At 32.7% G+C, this 23,515-nt stretch overlaps 1 protein-coding gene across 8 annotated transcripts in view; it reads left to right on the top strand.

The window, feature by feature from the left end:
- NLGN1 (neuroligin 1) overlaps positions 1 to 23,515 on the top strand; it is a 756,644-nt gene that overhangs the window by 338,187 nt on the left and 394,942 nt on the right. For 4 of the 8 annotated variants that reach the window (XM_006175842.3, XM_014551634.2, XM_014551633.2 and 1 more), the window contains 2 exons: positions 723 to 782; positions 7,560 to 7,712. In XM_006175842.3, coding sequence (XP_006175904.2) covers positions 723 to 782; positions 7,560 to 7,712 — 213 coding nt within the window. The remainder of the gene's footprint in view (positions 1 to 722; positions 783 to 7,559; positions 7,713 to 23,515) is intronic. The other 4 variants (XM_032484180.1, XM_006175841.3, XM_006175840.3 and 1 more) reach the window with 1 other exon arrangement.

The following is a 23,515-nucleotide window of genomic DNA, read 5'->3' as shown; positions in this document are numbered from 1 at the left end:
CTGACTCTGTAACTGCCTTAATTGCCAAACACTGACTTCTACCAATGGTACCTTTGCCCTACCAGGTGATAAGATTATCTGTTCATACATCTGTGCAGGTTGCAGATGTCTTAAATACATAGCTAGTATTTAATAAAAACACATGGGGAAACATTTGTATAATGACAAGTAATTTTAAAGTCACAGTTTTGAAAAATGTATGATATAAAAATGTGCAAAACCCAGGTGTTAATGTTGTTTAAAAAAAGAAAAGAAAAAAAAAAACTAAAAATGTTCATATCTCTATTTTCCCTAATGCTATTATATTGTCCCAAATTAAAGAATGAGTTTGGCCTACTTTCTTTATTGCTGTCACCAATTCAAATTAGAAAGGACGCTGAATAAATTAAGTTCTTTCAGCTAATAAAACTGTTTGCTTTTTGTATGCAGTGGGTATTTTAAAAAAATCATTTCCTTTGCTTATGGCTTGAGCTTCAAATCATAATGTATTTTTTATGCTGGATATACTCACAAACCAAATCTTCTATGAGATATTTTGGGAAAAGGGATTTTTTTTTTCCTTAAACAAATCAGATAATCAACTTTGATGTAAGCACTTCCCCACTCTTTTTGGAAATAACCCATGAGAATTTTAGTATTTACATTTATTTTTTTCCCCTCAGTCTTGTTTATTCTTGAATTGTCTTTTTTTTCCCCCTCCATTTCTCCGTTCTCAATCCTAGGTCCCCTTACAAAGAAACAGACAGATGATTTAGGTGATAATGACGGTGCTGAAGATGAAGGTATTTTTTCCACCAAATCTGTTTGCATGACAAGGGCCTCAATCACTTTTTCCACCCCTTTCTATTTTTTTACTTCTTGTCTTTTTTTGAAAAGTTGTTTTTAATTCCCGTTTTTGATGTGTTTTGTCTTCTTGCTTGTTGTTACATATAAATATACATTTTTAATTTTTAAAACAATGAATGTTAAGTTTTGCTTTTGATGCCAACCATTACAACGTTTTAAAAAGAGGGGCTTTTTTTTGTTTTCTTGAACTGACTTTTGATACGTTTCATCCCACGTTTTGACTGAAATTTGTCCGTATTCTTTGAACTAACAATCCCCCCACCGTAGTCTCTTTGTACCCATTTTGCATGTTTTCTAATCTTTGTAAATATTTTACCCAATATGAAAATATGTTTCATTTTTACATTTGATATTTGTTTAAAAAGAACCCCTCACCAATAAAATGAAGGACAAGGTAAAAGCTGATATAAAGTGTTTCTTGAGCAATATAATTTAGATTTTAAAAATACTGTTTTCTGTTGATTTGCTTAAGTATCATGTAAATAAATGAAATTGTATAGATATAGATACGAAAGGCATTGCAGCTATTTAGATGACTGTAGTAAACACTGTGCAAACATTTAAATACTCTGAGAAGATTAGATGGATATCCTTTAATTTCAAAGGCACGTAATTTTGAGATTGGCAAATGAAAATATACTGGATTTTAAACTGTTGCCACCTATAAGTAATAATGTATTTCCTATTGTACTAATATCAAAAATTTTTTTCTTTCCAACTTTCTTTTGACATACAATTCTGATACACCCTGTAAATGTAAGTACTCACTAGATCGATTTGACGTTTCTCATTCCATTATATACCTTTACCTGGTATTAAATGGAGTGTCTAGAGAGGCCCATTGATTCTTTCAGTTCATTTTGGTTCCAATAGTTTTTTTGGTTTTTTTTTTTTTTTAATGCTACCCTCATTATGATTCTTATGTAGATGACTAATGTAATCTCATGTTTAAAATAATTTCCAGAACCCTAGAAATTAAATTTCATAAAGATATTAATAATATGGTATGAAAAATTTTCTGAAATAAAATAATACACAAGCAGACCAACAGAAGTGCTAGATCCATGGGCTACAGCTATGACTGAAAGCTTCCTCACCAAACAATTTAAATTGTTTTCATTAAGATATATATATGTGTGTGTGTGTATATATATTATATATATATATAGAACTGAGTCACTATGCTATTCACTGGGAACTAACAACATTGTAAATCAAGTAAACTTCAATTAAAAAAAAATTTGTATCGTAAATAAACTACTTCACAGTAGAAAATTAAATTGTAGAGGTGAAGTATGGAAAGCTCGATAATTATACTGGCTGTTAGTATTTTTTATAACATTTAAGAATGATTTTGATTAAATGAAAATTATGACAGTTGATTAAAAGTTCGTTTACCATGAACCACACTGATGGATTTAAGATTAAATACAATATTCAAGTTAATATTTGAAATAAATCCTTAGAGTTGCCCAAAGTTATAATTTTGAATGCTAAATCGCTAAAAATAAACTTACAATGTCAAAATGCAAATTTTAAAAAATCATTTAAAAATGATTTAAAAAAAAGTACTGTTGGAAATCTAAACTATCAAAACATCAAAGGCATTTATTGACGTGAGGACATGTGTTATTGTTCCCAGCGCTCTAAGAAGAGTGCTTCCATTTGGGGACTTTGGGGTTTGTTGAACCCTCTGAAAATTCTTGACTCTCAGACATTTGTTATCTAAATAATGCCTAGGTATCAAGGGCTTCTTAGTGTGTAGCTTTGTAAACTCCACAATTTCCCAGAGTACTCAAACAGTTAATATACATCATTTTCCTGTTTAAAAAATATTTTGATGGTTGATTTAATATGCTTCTTTTTTTTTGGCAAAACATCATCAAATAAGACAATTACATGTTTACAAATGATACCTCTGAACAACCCTAGTGAGCTAAGCCCTGTAATTGTGAATATATTTCATAGACCTATTTGAAATACATTTAGCATTTTAAAATAGCCATTGAAAATGTCCTAAACACCTTTTTAAATTGGCAGGTAGTATTCAGATTAAGTATTAAGCCAGTTAGTCATAAGAGTTATCAAATCAGTAAGTGTTTTTTAATGCTCAAAAGTGTGGAATATCAAAACAGTCAACTCAAATTCCCTCTATTCCTCTGTGTTGTTATTTTGGATAATTGTTTAGAAGACAGGAAAGATAAATTTAAATATCCTCCAGGATTAAAAACAAAAATAAAAGCAAAAACCTTCATAGAAAAATCTGAGCATCTTCTACTCAATTCATTTGACAACTATTTTGTAGATGTGAAGATGAATGAAAGTCAAGGCCAATTTTCACATTTAATTTGTTCCAAATCTTAAATCAACATTACTGGAAAAAGCAACAAATAAAAACTACTTGATAAACTACTTTGTTTATTTCAGTCAGAAGTCTAGTTATTTGGTCATTTACATGAAGTTCTCCATTTTTTCCTGATAGCCCATCGCTTTACCTGATTTCTGGTTTTCTCTCAACCACTGCAGTCAGAGGCTACCTGAGACCTTGGCTGCGGCGTGCCCCTCATTCGCTTAAACTAACCCAAAGCTTCTCAGTGGAGCACTATTCTTTACTTGTAATTCTCATTTGTGTTGTTTCCATTCTTCTTATGCCAGTTTTAAGCCAAACACAATGTTATCACTTCTCATTTGTATTTTATAATAATCAAAAGAGCTGCATATTTTGTAGGCTGTTTCCATAGTTTCAAAAAGACTAATCTGAAGTGACAAAAATGGGTCAAAGCAACATCCTAGATTTCTACCAATTTATTTTGGGAATTTAAGAGACTTAAAGTTTATTCAAATTGTGCTGGGAAAAACTTAATATTTCAATATTCAAATGCAATTTTACATCCTACATAGAGCTTTTTAAAAAATTGATCTTGTAGATTTTTGTGTTTTTTAACTAAAAATTATACTTTTGATCATGTTAAGTCCAGTTTAACAAGCACAAATTCATCCAACACTTCCATATACTTTTGCTGACCCTCCCTACTCATTTGAGGTTCATCCAATGAGTAGGGGGAAGAAAAAAATCTTGAAATATCTTTATAGAAAGATTTAATTAAGGCAATACCACATAATTTAAAAACTATTAAAGCCCCCAAACTACCAAATTAAGGACAATAAAAAATTTCATGAGTCCTTTAAGAAAAAAATAAGCCAGTAAACATGTTCAAAGAGTTATGTGACTAAAAATTATTCACTAGAACCATTAAAGGGAATTGTGATTCCAAACTCTTGATTGTCAGGCAAAAATAAATCCCCATTAACTGCTCAAGAACTATTGATACTTGCTATATTGGCTTAAAATGTTGGTTTATCAGAAAAAGAAAATAGTTACTAAAATTTAAAATCAAGGTTATCTACTCAGATTCCAAGTTTATTATGCTTTAACGTGAAAAACATAAATACTTTCTTACCATAAAAATTTTAGAAGAAAAATAATCATCACTGTAGTATTTCTCTTTTACTTTCCAACTTTTTTCAGAGACCTAGATGCTTAGCAAAGCTTTAAAACATTGCAAATAACAGAAAATATAAACATGCTTTCTGAATATTTATAGTTTTACTGGCCCTGAACTGCTGTTAGTCTCTGAGAGTATCTTTTGATTTTAGTACAGTCAGTAGCAGCTGTTTTGGCAAAGTCAGAAATCCTAGGTGAAATCTACTTTATTTCTAGGGGAAAATGTGAGACAAAGTTTAGAGGGACAATAGGGCTCTAATACATTTATTATAAGTTACTACCTCTAATATATTTGCACAAAGACATAGCGGCTCCCCAAATTTTTTTATTAAAATGATGGCATTAGCAGATAGTATTCAATAGTAGGCTATCTGATGTATCAATTTCATTTATAGAGTCTGGTTCTTTCTAAAACCAAAGTAAATATAGCTGTAATTTGAACTATTTACATTTATTGTAATATATTATTATTATGTTATTATATTTACACTATTTTCTATTTATTTTTATATCAACAAGAACAGTAGACCAAGAAGAAAAGTTAGGTCTAAGACAGACCTTATCAGCAGTATATTTGATAACACGAGGTTGATAAACACTATCAAAAGTAAAGTCTACGGTGGACCACTCTGATAAAACACTATTAAATAATTCCATTTGTTTTGTAATACAAATATGGCATGTCCAAAACTTTATTAGCGATATTAAGAGCTGGTATGCATAAAAATTATACCTATTTTGGTAATTAATACTCCATATAGCATTAACTTTAGGATTACTTCAATCAAAAAGAAATACTGTTCAAAACACATTATTAGAATTTTAGAGAACTTTCTGGAAAAGAACTGCTGGATATGTTAAGTTCTTAGAGAAAGTTGAAATCATAGAGAAGTCTGGAAGGACAAATTGGAAATTAAAATCAACCCAAACGATCAGTAATCCTTTCAAGTTTAATTTTCAAAGGAAAATCAAGATACGATTCAGAATAGTTCCTAGAATCTACTGTCATATTTTCAGTGTTTCCTGACAATGTCCTCTTCATTCTGTTGGTAGGTATAAAATGTGGCAGTTCTTTTCAGTGTGTGCCTGTATTGTTTTCCAGGTGAACAGAATGGTTCTACCAAGATTTCATTACTGTTCACAGTTGGTACTGTGTAATTCTATGTAATTTTAATTAAAGAAGAATTCTGAAACAGCCTCCCTCTGTGCTACCTCCAAGCATACAATTAGCAGAGTACAGTGTCTGCTGTGAACAGTCAGTTAATGACTTCAGTTTAATAATTTATTATTGCTTCTTCAGTGCCAGCATACTAGAAAAATAAGCTAAAACTGTATGCAGCAACCAGGCATTTAAGGAGAGTTTGACAATTTCAGAAGGATTGTTTTCTCTCTGTAAGCCCAACATCTCCACAAGTCCCCAGATCTTAACAAATGAATGAATATCATTTTCCCTCCCAAGGATTTAAAGAGACAATAAATTTAGGTTTTTCCAGTAAATGTAGCTGTGTCTGGTGGATAGTTTTTATGTCAAACTGTCCTCCTCTCACCACTTACAAATAAGATACTCTTCTTAAGTACACCCTTCCAGGAGGGGGCAGATTATGATAAATATATACATTGGTATTAAGTATTAAGCAAAATTTAAAGTAGACTTTTAAAAAAGTCCCTAAATTCTGTCATTAGCTATTTTCCATAACTTGAAAATATAGACAAACAAGTTGAGCTGAAATTCTTGATCTTAAAGTGATTTTTCATTGAAAGAAATCACTTTATTATTATAGTAGAAAAATTGAACTATGTACATTAGTCATCTCTTTTTTTGCAGGAAATGTAAAGCAGCCTCTAAATTATCACCAGTTTTTTTGATGAGTTTGTATCATATTAATCCATTGTGAAAGCTGAAACCTCAATCATAATGATGTAGGAGATTGGTTTGATAAAAAATGTCAAAAGCAAAGGAACAAAGCCATACTTCTAAATGATACTTTTAATATTGGCATTAAAAAAATAATACACTGGATGTAATTTTGTTTCAATTGTGGGTAGAAGTCATAGACTATTACATAATAGTAATGTTTTATGTATATATATTCATAATCATAGAATATATGTACACATATAATATTTTAGTCTATATAATAGTTAAAACCACATTCATCAATATACAGTTTAGCATTTTTCTCTAGAAATTAGTACATTTTTAATACCAATCAAAATTTTCCTGTTTCTCTTATGTATTATTCCTAGATCCTTGTTGAAAACTACATAATTGGGGTAAAGCATCTTAGAAGAGCAAAATTAGATTTTGCTGATTAAAATCTAGAACTGTAGAAATCACTTCAATGTCACCTTGAACTTTGTCACTTTACACTTGGACTTAGCTATATTCTATTTCATGTCTACATGTCAAACTCTTAGAGCCAAAGTGGGGCTAGAAGTACAATAGTTACACAAAGAGGGTGAAATATATGTTAGTCTGTCTTCTTTTTCCAACGAGTAAAGATGGTTGGAATGAGCAGATGACCTGGACTTAACTGAAAAATATAATTTATGTGACAGTCCCCTAAATGCAACAAAGACAGAAATATAGATGTGTGGACTCTACTACCTAAATATTCATCTGACAGCACTTGAATAGTTAAATGAAACTTCTTGCAACTTCTCTAACACAGTGATGTAATTATGTTCACAAATTGGAACGTAAATTATTCAATGTAACTATGATGTATTCAATACAAATCTTCATTAAAAAATAAGAAATGAAAAAGCAGAGTGTTTTATTCACAATAGCAGTGATATCATTGTCCTTAGTTTATGGTTCAATGTGAGATTCATATGACATCTGTGATATTTGTAAAAAGAAATTTTAAGAATCATTATCGTTGTATTATTTCTTTTCATTCTACTGTCACATCAGGAATCAATAAAAAAGCACTAACATTCACACCTACTTCTAATTTGTCCAAGTTTTGAAATTTAGTTTATAATTTTAACAAAAGTTTAGGTAGAAAGCAGTGATTATCTATTGCTCTCTTCCACAGTAGCTTTTTAATATGAGTTGCTTAAGAAACACTTTAACAAAGGCAGCAATTTAAAGAACTATGTTGAAATCATACCCTTTTGTCCCTAAAATGGAAAATATATTCTCTGCTTCATTATGTTTTTTTTTTTTGAGGATAAGAACAATTGCCAACCATTTGTTTTTCAGATATTCGGGACAGTGGGGGTCCCAAACCAGTGATGGTGTATATCCATGGTGGCTCATATATGGAAGGGACTGGAAATTTATATGATGGGAGTGTCTTGGCAAGTTATGGCAATGTGATCGTCATCACAGTCAACTATCGACTTGGAGTACTTGGTAAGAAATTTCTCTTGTTTCACCATCAATCCATGAAGTATGTGTTAGTTTTGTTTTGAATTGTTTTGCTTTGCTTTCTTTCACTCATTGATCTATGTTTGCTGACTTTGAGCCAAAATTTTTGATATTTTCAATAATTTCTATAAATGTTCATAAATAATTTGATAAAAGTTTTGATTTTAATATTTAAAAGTAAAAGGTAATGAATTGTTCACAGTGTTGAGGAATGCTTCTCTTAGCTTGGCTATGTAGAACTGCAAAAGGCAACAGTGGCAGGGCCTGTTTTAAGAAGAATTAGTCCCTGGGCAGATTCTCCTCTCTTCTGCTTTTCTTTTTTATGGTGCTATAAAGTTGCCTGAGGTTTGCCATGAATGTAGAAACAAGTGTATATCCTCTTCAGGAATATGTGTATTGACTAGCTTTGGGGAATGATTGTTTGCCATTGCTGTGTAGGTTTGTTTCTTTTTTTTAATTTATCAATTGTAATTAGAAATATTTTGTTTAAATGCATTTTGATTGAATTATTTGGTTTGGAAAACATGCATTGATTTCATAAAGTGTCAAAGGGTTCAGTTTGATAATGTATACACACATAAAACAAAATCAAACTGGAGATCTTTAGTTTTGAAGAGAAGTATAGAGAAATATTATTTAAAATACATTATCAAGTATTCTGAAATAGGTATATTGTTTTCTGTAATAATCAATTTTTAAAAGATAAACTTGCCTTTCTACTTGTATAAGTTTACTTTTTATAATATTTTCACAATTTAGAGAGTGAAATAACTATATAATTTAATCAAACACCAATATCTGTGGCATTTTAGTTAAACGTATTTGCTTAGAGTACAATTTATCACAAAATGCTATTTTTAAATCTTAATTGACCTCAAACTCTTATCCCTTATTATACATTTAAAAAGTAATAATTTATTATGCTGTTTGGGCACAAAGAGACAGCTGACTCGTTCTTTACTCTGAAATATTTTGAAAAGGGAATTCAAATTATATTATCCTTTATAATAATTGTTAATATCTTTTATTTTACCTATTGAGAATCGGTTTATTTCTTCTCAGTATTAGTTATTATTGTTCTAATTTGTTCTATGGAATCATAATCCTGTGTTTATACCAGTCTCAAAATATAAAAGGTAATAATTTCATTAATCAAGTTTGTGTGTCTTGGGGAAGGAGGTATGTTAGCCGTGCAAAGTGAAATCCTGATCTTTTTCTAGTTTGCTCGTTTAAATTTGGAGTATGGTGGACAATACAATAGATGCATTCTCTCAATACAGGTATAAAACATTTCTGTAGCATTATTCAAGTACACATTAGTTTCCCCATCATGTCTAATCATACATTGCTTCAGATGTTCTTATAATTTCAGTGGGTAGAGATGAATGCCTTCCTACTAATGAATATTCTCTCTGTTGGAAGACGTATAGAGAGATGTTCATAATAATCTTCTTAAATTAATCTTCTTAAATAATGTAGTGTTGTCATTTGTTTCTTAGGCAAGATTTTAATATGAAGACCTTCACTATCTTTAATGCATTTAACTTTAATTATAGCATTTATAGCTATAGCTAAGTTGTTTTTAATGATTATTATTCTCCTATCTTTCTAAATTTCTCAAATGGAAAATCCTGTGACTAGTTTGCCGATTGTAAATTGAAAATTAAATGCCAAATTGTGGTAACAGTGTTTCATCCATTTACTCATATAAATTTGTTTTATTTAAAAAAATCTTTTGGCCACACGTTATGCTGCCTAACTCTGTTCTCGGTTGTACTCACATTAAGTAAGATCTCATAAAATGAACTGTGTTGTTATGTTAGTATAAGGTTTGCGCATTAAAAAAACAAAATGTATTCAGAACTGATGGGAACCTGACTCTGATCCAGTTTGAATCCTATTCAAGCTTATATCCTGTCTTTAAATGCCACACTTTAAATGACTGACTTACAGGACAAATGATCAACCAGTTAAAAAATGAAGAACTCAATCAGTGACTTGGTCTCTATAATGGCAGGCAGTGTTGGTGCTGATGATGGATGCATTTTCCAACGTTAAATATTTTTTTCTGGTTCTCCTGCAGTTTAGGATTTGACCTTTAGTTGGTTCCTTTGTTCCTCTTAAACGCTGCTAAATATCAACTGTCCTTTATAGACCTCCTCTCAACTAGAAAAAGTATAAAACTTTGTTCATGAAATGTTTTTAGGTGTGTTTTGGGACCTTAGTTCTAGAAAAGATGTATTTTGGTGACTTGTGAAACATGTGTTGGACCTTGTGACAACGTATTTAAATGAATTAATTCATGAAAAATTAAATTATTAGAACATATGTTTCAGCTCACTTGTCATGTGTGATATACCACAACCAGATCCACAGCTCATCTACCAGGAGAACTACAACATTAAAGACCGTAGGGTTTTCGTTGTTAATAATTTGTCTAACAATAACAAGGTAAGCCAAGGTTCTCGGGTATGAGATCCAAAAGTATTGCTCTTTAGGTGGCACTTGGAAGAATTTTGAACATTAAGTAGAAAACAGTATTTGATCCCATGCTAGAGGAAATCCTGAGCTGTGTTTTGGTCTGGATGTTTTGGCGTTAAGAAAATGAACTTTGGGGTCCAGTATACAAATTTGCTAATTATAAGACTCTTGCCCTCGAATGACTGACAGGAAAAATCAGGATGTCTGAAACAGGTAATGTAATTAGTGTTGATTTGAATTTGTCATCTGGGAAGAAAAATATTACAAACTTTTTGGTTTGTCTGTTTTAGCAATAACTAAAAACATGATAATGTTTTTGTCAAAAAACTCATACAGCTATTGAGTAGCCAAGGTTCCAGTTTAAAGTAGTTCAGGTTAAAAAAAATATTTTGTTCATTACAAAGTAGAAGTAGCATAGAAGAAAAAAGCACCTCCTATGGAAGCAATGTTCTGAAGAAGCTGGGAATAGGTTGGAGTTGTTTTCTCAACCAAGACCCTTTTGTGGTTTCCTGTGAAGTGGTAACGTAGACTATCACTATCATTGCGTTGAAGTGGCTATTGATGGTGATAAGGAAAACTGCAATAAGGTCAGGAAAAAAATAAAGGCAAGGGGATACAGGACTCTGCCTGCTAACCTCACTCCCCAGTTTCATCTTAGAGTTCTCTGTAACTGCATCTCAGTCAGCCTTACACTTCCTTTGGTAAACATTTAGGCTTCCTTTCACTTTTGGTTATATACATTCCTTGTCCTCAGCCAGGTTTAACTCTTCATCCTTTGTTATCTAATAGACTGTTAAATAGTCCTTTAAAATATATTTTAAATAATTATTAACAGAGTTATTTTTCATATTCTAGCATAGTTAAAATAAAAATAAAAATAAAAAATTATTGATGGAAACAGTGAGAAATGCTTTGATTATGTGTTCTTAAAAGAGGAAAATAGTATTAAATGTTATGATTGTAAATAGGATAAGCGTGTATACTTACGGACAGGAATTGAAAGGGAATATGAAATAAATTGCTTCCTCTTACGATGAGATATTATACAATTAATATTTTTGAAAATTGAACTATCCAAATATGTTTTTAAATCTTAAACATGAAAAAAATTTGGTGTTAAAAATGTGTTTCAGCCATCTCTTTAAATTTAAAATAAATTTATGATTTTTTGTTTTTTAGAGAAAAAGAAAAAAGTATCTCTGTGGAGATCTAACTTAGGGAAACATAAGATTTTTATCTGATAGAAATTTAATAAGCATTTTTATTTTGATATGGATATTTTAGAGGTAATTATGCATTCATAATTAAAGTACATGTGATTTATTTTAGAAAAAATTATTTTAAAGATTTCAGAGCTACTGATATCTCTAGATATTTGGCAACTTTTTAGTGAAGGGTCTAGTTAAATATTTTACTTAGTAACCTAAAGTCTCTACCCCATCCATGGGAAAAAATAATTGAAGTGCTGGTCCATCTACTAGTTGCATTTGAAGAATTACGTTTAGTTAACTTTATAATGCCATGTAAGGCTAAACTTGATCCACTTCCTTTAACATTACTGCATATCAATTTTAAGGAACACCTAAATTTATATTTCCTCTGTTAGAAATGGTTATTGAGACTTGTTAATTCTTACAACTAAATATGTGTGCAATAATGATGCTTCAGGCATCATCAGACAAATGACAGAAATAAATATAACTTCTGTGTGGTTAGTCATCAAATATATAACATTTATTTCCAGCAATATACATCTTCTATGAGGGATAGAAAGTAAGAACCATATAGTCTGTATCTTTAAAGAGTTTTCAGTCTAATTGAGGGTAAAAATAAATACTCTGAAAGAGAATAGTAATTGATATTCTACTTCATGTTTTATAATAATTTGTATTTATAATTGATTTGTGTGTACATGGTCACTTGATATATAAAAAGAAGAATCAGAACAATGCAGAAATAAAGGAAGTATGGACTATCAGAGGGACTGATATGAATTCAATGATCAAGATTCATATTGGAGTCTAGGCAACCTAGCATCAAGGAGATTTGGCAAAGTCTAGGTAATGGTCATGATTCAAAAAAGAAAGCATATTCATTTCTCAAGTGGCACAATGTTTTGTCATAATTTTTTCTTGTTTTTGCATTGTTTTTATTTCTGTTTGGCTCTAATTCTTAAACAAACTCTAAACATGACCTAATATCTGAAAGTAATATATAATCAAATATTAAATATTATAAGATGATAATATCCTACTATGCATCCAAAAGTGTTCTTGGGTAGTCGAAGAGAGAGACAGTTTGTCCTAGGAGAGTCAAAGATGTCGTCATGGAATTGGTAATATTTGAGCAAAACCATGAAGAATGGATTATCTCTGGGATTAACTGAAGAGAAGAGGGAAGGACATTCTTTTTATTTTTATTTATTCATACTCTTGCTGCTTCAAAAAAGTGCAGGTAATTTGTGACAAATACATATATAAGGTTGCAAAATTCATATTGAATATGAATCCCTATACTATAGAGAAAAGATGCAGAAACGAAGGTTATGAATATATTAACTGCAGTTGAACATAAAAGTATACCTCAATTTCCCAGAAGCAAAGTAAAAGGGATAATGTATTGAATTTCATGATTGTTATTATCAAATAAGGAAAACATATATTTCAGAAAAGAATACACAAGGTTTTTTCTCATCCTATATTATAAAGAAATTTATCATGAATTGTTTTTATTTGGAAGACTAAACAATATAGAAATAGTGTGATGATCTTTATAGTTGCCAAAGTATTCTCAGTGTACAATTATATATTAACCCTCTGAAAAGCCAAGAACATAATAATAAATGCCCACAACTTCTACAGTGTCATTTCAGCAAAGAGCTAACCAAATGCAATTCAAGTAAGATATTTGGTGATTTCACTTACAATAGGATAGAGCTAAAAACCAATTTAATGCAATGGATGGTTAACTTGGTCCATAGATTTCTTCTCTCAAATACCAGTTGTGTCAGCTGAGTTTTAATAAGGGCCAGGTGGTAATCAATTTTAGATTGAGTGCTAAAATGAGCTCCCGGAGTGGAGATACTGTTTGTCCTTTGGAAAAAAGAAACTTTAGATAGATAATGATACAGTGCAAAGTGGACTGTTCATTATTTTTATTCTACCTGCTCCCTCCAAAATGCTTTCAGGTGGCTTGCAATAAGAGCAATATTTAGTTATGCCAAAAACTTAGGAAGCCTGAAAGTAAGCATGTCAGTTAGTGTGGGTGTTAGTTAAGAGAAGTTTGTTTCGAAAAAATGTGTTTTAGGTACAGTCATGTAGTGTCATTCATTAATTCATTCGTTTAGCCATTCATTCATTCTATACAAATTGAGCAGTATCAGACATTCGGCTAGCTGTTGAGTGTAGGTGTGATCCTGCTGCAGTAGATTACTAACTGTTAGGGACAATAGGAAACAAATGAATAATTATGGAAGTGATATCCTTTACATAGATAATGATTTAGTGCCAAGTTGAGTTTCTTTACAGTTACCTCTATGATAAGTGCTAGAGAAATGACAAATGCAATGAGGAGGAAGCTAATCTGTTCTAGACACTCAGAAGAGGTTTCCCAGAGGAGGTGACATTCAAGTTTCCATTTCTTACACCTTACTGAGAAAGGCCTTGTCAAGATTCCCAAAGGCTTCAAGACTGTCGATTCCGTTGGTCACTTCTCTGTTCTTACCTTACTTCATCTCTCCACAGCACCAGACACAGTTAACTAGTCCCTTTTTGGCATGCTTGTTTCTTGGCATCAGCCCGGAATTTCCTCCTACCTCACTATCTGCTCCTTCTCTGCCTCCTTTGCTAGCTCCTCCTCTCTTATCCTGATAACTAAATGTCAAACTGCTATTAAGCAGCATTTTGGCTCCCTTCCCTTCTCTCTACAATATCTCCCTAGGGAATTTTATGCATGGCTCTAAATACCATCTGTATAGAAGTGACTTCCAAATTGTATCTTCGTGACTGACTATTCCTCAGAACATCAAACTCGTGTGTACTTCTGCTACCAACACCTCCATGTGGATGACTAATGACTAGCTCGAACTTAATGGCTAATACATGTTGATTTTCTGAGGCCTGCGTATTTCATTGTTCTCCGCATCTAGGTTATACTAATAATTGCCACAATAGTGATAATAATAATAATAACCACATTCATTGAAGATTACAGTCCAAAAGCTGTTTTAAGCAGTTTACATAGGTCTTTTTTTTTTTTTTTTTTTTTGGCTACTTGTTGGGGAATCCAAGGCTTACATTACTAAATCCCATGATAACCTTATGAGGTAGGGTTGTTACTTCCCCAGTTTTATAAAAACAGAAATAAATGAGTAGAAGGCTAAGTAACTTATTCACAGTCACCCAGGGCAAACAGTGCTAAGTGGCAGAGGTGGGATCCTAACCCGGACAGTCTTCTCTTTAATACAACACTTTTCCTGTGGCATTGGCACTGTCATCCATCTGGATGATCAAGTAAAATCTCTATAAAGTTTCCCCCTGATGTGTCTTTCCTTGATTCTGAACATCCAGTTCATCAGCTTCTCCTGCTGAATTGCTCCAGCATCCATCCTGGATCTATCTCCTTTTCATTTCCCCCTTTGCCAAACTAAGCCAAGTTTCCTTGAATCTCTTACGTTATTTCTTTCTCTCACTTTTGCTCCTTACCTATAATCCAGTCTCCATACAGCAAAATCAATTATTTTTTTAAAACAGAAATTTTACCAGCTGACTTTCTACTTAATACCTGACACTGGCTTCCCCGTTGTTCACTGAGAATAAAAATCAGACTCCTTCCCTGACCTGCCTGCCACAGCCCTGCATGATTAGGTATCTGTATTTCTTAGTACCTGTACCTCTTTCTAGTACCTGTGTGCCTCAGTTCATCGCAAAATGCTCTTCCTTTCTGCTCCAGCCATTTTTGCTCATGATATATACCAAACTCATTTCCACTTTAGGGATTTTATAATTGCTGTTCCTTCTGCCCTTGATCTTTGTGGGGCCAGTCCCTTATTCTTCTGATTTGGTTTAAATATCTTCTCAGAGAGACTCCCCATGTTCATCCACTCTAAGAAGAGCCACCATGTTACAAGGCATCTACTTTTAAAAATTCTCTGCATTACATTGTTCATACCCAATCATTTCCTATTTACATTTGGATTTTTTGTATTATTATTGTCTGGCTCTCTGAAACTTAACATAGTCCCTAGCACATGGTATTTGCTCAGAAAATATTTATTAAATAAATTTAAAGTGGTTCTGAATAGTCAATAGGTATTGCTCTGATGGGGAGGAGGAGGTCGAGTTTGAGGCAGACAGAAAAGTCTGGGTGAAAGCCAGAGGAAGAGAGAAGCTTGGCATGATAAAAGACATCAGCAAATCCAGCTGCAATGCTCTGAGTAAGGGGTGAGTAGTGTCGCGGAAAGCGGGAAACAGCCAGCAGGCCACGCGGCACCTCATTAAAGATTTAGGACTTCTAGGAACAAAGAGAAACAATGATAGGGCCTTGAACAGATAAGTGACATAATTCCATTTGCGTTTTAAAAAGTGTGTTGAGTAGGCCTAGGCCTTGATCAAAGTTGACATTCTGCTGTGGATACAAAGGAATCATGGCTCGTGCCTCATTCAGGTGAGATGCTTGGTAACATCAGGGAATGAGACAGATACTTTGCTAGTAGAAGATTGGGGGATACTCTAACCATTGCCTGACTCAGGTGAGTGTGGGAATCTGTCTTCTATATGAAGAGCAACACAGGGATTTTGCCAATTTCCCCTTCCTTTTTGAAAATGGAAGGAATTAAGCCAGCATTATGGAGAGCGCTGTTGAATTCTTGCATTGAGGAGTGTAGATCAACATGATCAGTATTATTCCAGAGACTGACCAACATAAGAAATTGTAATAAATGACTGTACTATGATGTGTCCTTATTTGAGTTTCTGTGTTACTAATATAACCTCATGTAAGTTCTGAGTTGTCCTAAAGAAAAAAAAAGATAGTAATTTTTTTAATTAATTCTGGGAGGAACTTGGGAGAATATGGTTTATGATTTCATTAAGATCAGTGATGTTTGGAATAAGACCTCAGAACATGGAAGAAAAATCTTCCTCATTTCTAGTCAAACTGTTTTTCTGGGGCCAGAACTGAATGACTATTTTCAGACTCTCAAAGGACTGCAACTAACTGGTCCATAAACAAAAAGATATTTCATTTCCTTTTCAGAGCAGAGGCCATCATCTTAACTCAGTAATTCACTTATTCATTCATTAATTCCACAAATATTTGATAAGTGCCCGTATAGGTTCCTGGTAGTTGGAGGGGTCTGTGTTCACAATGTTTAAAAAAATCAGACTCAGTTCTTCCTTTCTGGACCTGACAGTGGGTAGGAAGATTGGCATTAAATAAATAAATGAAACTACTAGCACAAATTTTGATAAGTTGTATTTCCAAAGAGTACAAGATATTAAGAAAAAGAATATTTGTGGTGACATGTAGAGTAACGATTTCAGCAAAGGCCTCTATATACCTCTCATGCTAATGCACTTGTAGTTTTTGGTTTTCCCCATGCATTTACTAAGTTAAATATTAAAAAGACATTAAATATTTTGAAATAATTTTAAAAGTTGTAAGATAATTAAAAGCAAAATAAGTCATTTAAACAAGCAGCTGGGGTAAAAATACAAAAATCCAAACAAACAAACAGACCACCCACAATCAACCAGGCGAAATTCTCCATCAGAATTAAATGAGCTGGTGGGGAGGGTATAGCTCAGTGTAGAGTGCATGCCTCAGGGTTCAATCCTCAGTATCTCCATTAAGTCAATCAATCAATCAATCAATCAATCTAAATACCTCCCCCACCACCCAGCCCCCCAAAAAAAGAATTAAATGAGCAAAACTGGTTTGTGAAATATAAATACATAAGGAAAGAACCCCAGGAGAGGGACTAGCTCTTAGCCCTTGGATGTATAGATTGTGAGCACAACAGTAGTACTTTTCAGACACAGCTGAAGGTCCTCCCGCACCTGCCCTCTGTCCCTGAGACAGCCTATGCAAATGTAGTAAGTTAGTCCCATTACTGATTTTTTTAATGGAGAAGCGAGTCTCCTCTTCAACCAGTGTCAGTTTCTCGTCTTTGTTCCAAACAAACAATGAGGGCTTAGATTTTGCTTTTAGGTTTGGTTTGCTTTCAAATGATCCTTTCCTCCCTCTGACGAATCCCCAATAAGAGACTGAGGCAAGACTCCCCCCACCTTCCCGTGACCTGGTGCCACGACCCTCGGTATCCTCCCCCACTTTCACTGCGTCTCCGTAAGCACATTCTGTCATTTCATTTCACCTGCCAGGATGTCTTATAAGGGCTTTTTTTTTTTTTCTTTCTAAAGTCTTTCCTTGAACTACTTACTCCATAAGCATTTAAATTCTTCTCCTTTTTCTTGGTTTTTCTATATTTTTAATTTTATTTTTCATTGAAGTGTAGTTGATTTACCATGTTAGTTTTAGATGTACAGCAAAGCAATTCAGTTATACATATACATATAAATATATATATTTTCAGATATTTTTCCATTATATGTTGTTACAGGAAATTCAGTATAGTTCCCTGTGCTATACAGTAGGTCCTTGTCATTGATCTATTTTACATATAGTTATGTTTATCTGTTAATCCCAAGCTCCTGATTTATCCCTTTCTCACCCTTTCCACTTTGGTAATCATGGTTTATTTTCTATGTCTGAATCTATTTTGCATTTGTAAATAAAATGTCATTTTTTTAGATTCCACATATAAGTGATCATATGATATTTGTCTTTCTCTCTGACTTACTTCACTTAATGTAATCATCTCTAGGTTCATCTGTGTTGCTGCAAATGACATTATTTCACTCTTTTTTATGGCTGAGTAATGTTCCAGTGTGTGTGTGTGTGTGTGTGTGTGTGTGTGTGTATTGCATCTTTATTCATTCATCTATCGATGAACATTTAGGTTGTTTCCATGTCTTGGCTATTGTAAATAGTGCTGCTATGATCATTGGGGTGCATGTTATTTTTCAAATTATAGTTTTCTCCAAATATATGCCCAGGAGTGAGATTGCTGGATTATATAGTAAGTCTATTTTTAGTTTTTTAAGGAACCTCCATACTGACCTCCATAGTGGCTGCGCCAATTTCCATTCCCTCCAACAGTGAGGGTTCCTTTTTCTCCACACCCTCTCCAGCATTTTAATTGGCACAGTGTAGTTTTTGAAGTCCCTTATATTTGTTTCCTTCTATTTGTATCACTACTAACTGTTCACCTCGGGTTACCAGGTCTTCCAGCTGCCCTTCCAGCCTCTAGATTCAAATTTATGTGCCATTTCATTCCACACCACAAGCAGGCAGATTACCTTAAAAATATGATAGTTTGTTTAGTTTTCCTCTAGCCTGTATTTCTAAGTGGCTCTCAGCAACTCTGAGCTCCATTCCAGATTTTTCCCTACCATTCCAGGTCTGCTAAAGTATGTTGCTCTTCTTAGCAAACTGTATTTTCTATTAGTTTCTGGAAAATCCCTCCCACACAATCCAGACTAACTTCTTCCCAGACTACAGGATCAATTCCAACCACTTATTTGCCACATTTTGCCCAATCTCCATAGTTCACCTTCCTGCCTACAAAACTAGCCAAGGCCAGATTGATCTGTCTGTTCCTGTTGCTTCCATAGCCTTCACTTTGGCGTGCAGGAAGCCATTCTGCTCTTATTGTCGCCCATATTAACTGCTTAATATAGTAGGTGCCTTGCAACCCAAACTAGAAAAAAACCCTGTATATCATCTGGTTTGCTTTCCTTAAGACTGGCAGAGTACTCTGCATATGTAAATCAAAAATCATCAATAAGCATGTAGATTAATTCACTCTGTCCTCTTCTCAGGATATACATAGTAGGTAGGAAGAGTGGCTGCTGGTGGAGGATATGGGTGGTAAAGAGTACTAACCATGTACACACACAGGCCCCCTGTCTAGTCCCACATAAATGAAGTTAGGTCGTGTTAATGGTACCAATACTTTGCCCCCAATAGCAGCGGCAAGAAAAGCCCCTGGATCCTCTGGAGAAATAGTCTGTATACTGGAACTGTAATATATGAAAGCTGTCATTTATTTTAAACTGATTAGTAGTTTCTGCATTTACTATGCATTTAATATTTGCATTATTCTGTTTCCTGCTTAGCATGTGGTAAGTGAAAAGATTCATGCTCCTGAGCATTAGATAAACTTAAAAATAGTGTTAAAACACCACTCTTTGAATTAAAATATATACAGTATGGTAGAAAAAGAAATAACTACTGACTTTATATGTGTAACGGGCTATGAGATCTAAGTTTGTTCTTTTGTAAAGACAAAGGGAAACAAAAGGAAAACTTTTCTGCAATTTCTTTAAATTTGCCTTTTAATACTTTACCTGTCTTGAAGTGAATTACAGGTGCTCAACTATTGCTACAACAGACAAGGTTGGAGTGAATGATCTTAAACTGACTATTGATCACCCACATCCCCACCCATTTTTTCTAACAATGCAGTTAGGACCATAGATTTAAATGTTATTCTTAGGAAAAAAAAATTCCAAAGACAAGACAAATTGTATTTCTCAACTGATTTATATATTAATAAAGTCACCATTTGGAAACTTTCCTAAAAAGCTGAAGCATATCTCTGAGATGAGACAGATTCAAGAGAAATATTAATTTCTGTTCTGATATGTGCTAGCTTCTTGCATTTGAGCTTTGAAAAGCAGCACCTTTTCTAGAAAAGTCAGTTCACTTAGAGAATAAACAACACACTCAAACAGAAAAAAGTTTTTAAAAGGATTCTTGTGTTAATGTCATCATAATTAGGGACAATCTTTCTGACAGAAAAGAATATATAACTATTCTTATGTTATTTACTTATGCTAGAATTATTTAAGGTTTTTCACTTTGTATGAAAATAAGCTTTAAGAAATATTCATTATTCCTTTTTTAACAAAAATAAAAACATTACTTCACTACATAGTGTTTTCCCTTGAAATATACTGTACTTTTGTCTGTTTAAAAATCATAAAAACATTTGTTTCACAGAGTGTATATTTGACTCTCTGTTGTAGAGCCAATATGTAATATTTACCAAAGCAGATTGTTTATAGTCTACAGTTTACATTTGGGTTAATTTTCTAGAGAACATATTTAGAGGGAACACAGCAAGTATATATAACTGCTCCCTAATTCCAGGCTAGTCTGCATTCAGATGAGTGCCATCCACATACTACCTGAGTGATAGTTCACCATAACTTATACAATATTAATATTTAGAAAGGTAATTTGTATAATCAATGAACATCCATTTTCATCCTTCCATCTTCTAGGAAGTATTTGCGACAGCTTACCAGAGTATATGCAATAAATGTATGGTCATATATAAATAATGAATTGGGTTTAGAGAACATAGAAAACCTGGAAAAGGGGAAAAAGCATAGTCTCAATACATTTCCAGAAATGATGATTTGGACTCTGAGCTGGGACTCTATCAAATTTCATTTATTTCTTAATATCAAAAGAACTGTGAAACATAATTCTTCAAAGAAATCAAAGTTGGTTTTTTGTTTTTTTTTAACTGAAATGGGATCTTGGAATTCCCAACTTGTATTTGGTGTAATAATAAAGAAAATACAAAAAAGGTGGTGGTGGGGGCTTGTTTGACACCTTTTGTCCTAAATGGAACCCTTCACCAAAAGAGGTTAGGGACTTCAAGGCAGGTTCTTTCTCCAAAATGAGTAAATGACATCAGTTCTATTACTGAGGTTACAAACCCTTCTGCATTTATAAGTTTTTCAAAAAACACCTTCTCGTGTAATAGTACTTCATCTTTAGAGGACAATTATACAGATAGAATTCTATGATGAAAATGCTTAAAAGTAAACAGCCCAAGCACTTGTTTAAGCTTCTTTGTGCACCATATTTTGCTTTTACCTGCAATTGTCTACCCCGGGGGTTACCTTTCCTCTACCTGTTGCTAGAGTCCAGCGAAAGGAATCTTCCAGATACATACCAGTTGAGAGCAGGGGCTATTGAAAATAAAGCACATAGAGAAATGGATCTCTAAGCTATGTACACATTCTATAGGTAAATTTTCTCTTTTTTTAACGTTTTTTATTGAGTTATAGTCATCTTACAATGTTGTGTCAAATTCCAGTGTAGAGCACAATTTTTCAGTTATACATGAACATACATATATTCATTGTCACATTTTAAATTTTCTAATTGGATATTTGTTTTGTATAAGAAAACTACTGATTATTTTATTTTACTGATCCATTATTATAGGCAGACTGAGTCAGAGAGTTTGGATAAAAAGAGAGCTTCTCTGTGGTTGGCCCACTGCATCTGCTATAATTAAGAGGAAAGAATAATATGCTTAGCTTTTTTTAAAAAAATGGTATCATATGACCAAGAACCCGAACTTGTTGCTTTCTGTTATTCTCTTAAAAAGATCAACTTGCTGTATTATCTTTTTTTTCCTTTTTTCTGTCATTTACTTTTGTTCTAGTCTTTACGTAGAAGTAAAAAAAAAATCTGCCTTTTTACTGAAATAGAATTAAAATTGGATAACTACAATTTAACATCAGGTCAGTTAAATCAACATGATTTCTATATGACCCAGTAGATATCACCGGAAATTCCTAGTTGCATTAAACTGAGTAAATCTCAATTAAAAACATCTTCACATTATTTTAAAGTTGTATGTATATGTACACCTTATACAGGTTAAAAAAAATTGATCTATTAGTTTAGTCTTGAATGTTGCAAAAGTTATGGACCTAATCTTGTAAATATTCCTTTTGTAGAACTCCCAGTCTACCATTTACTGCTTCTGGATCAGATGTCTGATAGAATTATAATGCAATTCATGTATGTACTTTTAAATTTTATAGTAGCCACATTAAAGTACAAAAAGATAATATTAATTTTTAAAATTTTATTTAATTCAGTTTAATAATTTATTGAACCAAAATACTATCATTTCTAGATGGAATCAACATTAAATTCTTAATGGAACATTTTGCATTTTTCTGTTTTACAATAAGGTGTACATTTTATAGTTAACGGAACATCTCAATTCGTATTTCCAACAGATAAAGTAAAATGTAGTCCTACCAAAACAACACAGTTGAGTTGAACAGAAACTATTTGACACTGCTTTGCTTTTAAAATCTAAATCAACTAAAATTAAATAGAATTTTAAAATGTGGTTCTGTAACACAAGCCACATTTTAAGTACTCAGTAGTTACTACATGTGGATAGTGGCTACAATATTGGGTACCATAACTCTAGACTGTTTTTTCTTAACTTTTTTTGATTATACTCACCTGTTAGGATAAAAGTTTTTTGCAAGTACCCTCAATTTATGAATATATTTGTAAATTATATATGTTTACTATGGTACTAATATATTATCTATATTATAAAATACATACAAGACAGATTTTAAAGATGAAATAGCATTTTTAAATAATAGTTATTTTATCTTACTCGTTTTAAAACACTTTTTAAAAGCTATGTGCTTAAAAAAGTATTGTTATGTTTAAGATAGTAGTTTTACATTTTGTCATCTTGTGATTTAGAAGACTGTTTCTAAGATCAGTCTAGTGTTTATTTTTAATGGCTGTTAGGGCTGAAAAAGATGATTCACAAAGACACCAAAGTACATTTAAGGAGTAGTTCATTATTAATCATAGTACATTTAAATCCATATAATAGTCTTAATAATTCTGAAGGCTAAGTTCTTGTTAGATAGGATTAAATTGTTGTGGTTTCAGCTTGGAATGTGGTTGGCTACAAGCTCGCTTTTAACAGCAAAAAAAGTGTCACTTTGTCACTTTTGTGGCTTATTGGTCCTTGTAACACCTTCAATCTGTGGGGTTTTTGCAGGTATCCTTTGGAGCCACTTGCCCCCTGTGAGTGCTAGTTTTATGAAAATTAGATAACATAAACAATAAATCCACTTAGATGAGCTCATGTAATGTGCAATATGCCTTGCACAGCAACATCCTCTCTGTCCTTAGGAGTCCTCATGCCCTGTATATGATATGTGTAGGTGATGTACACTTAAATGGTGTGTTTGATTTGCAGATTTAGGGAAGGCTTCAGTGTCATTCTGTATATTAGAAAAGTTAGATTTCTTTTTTCCTTTATAAAAGATGTGTATAAATATATGGTTTGCTGTTTTCTTCTTCCACTCCTTTGGATCACACTGTGATTCCCTGGG

Source organism: Camelus ferus, chromosome 1, assembly GCF_009834535.1.
Source record: "Camelus ferus isolate YT-003-E chromosome 1, BCGSAC_Cfer_1.0, whole genome shotgun sequence".
NCBI lineage: Eukaryota > Metazoa > Chordata > Mammalia > Artiodactyla > Camelidae > Camelus > Camelus ferus.
Note: the sequence above shows the minus strand (reverse complement) of the source record. Positions and strands in the feature narration are given on the sequence as shown.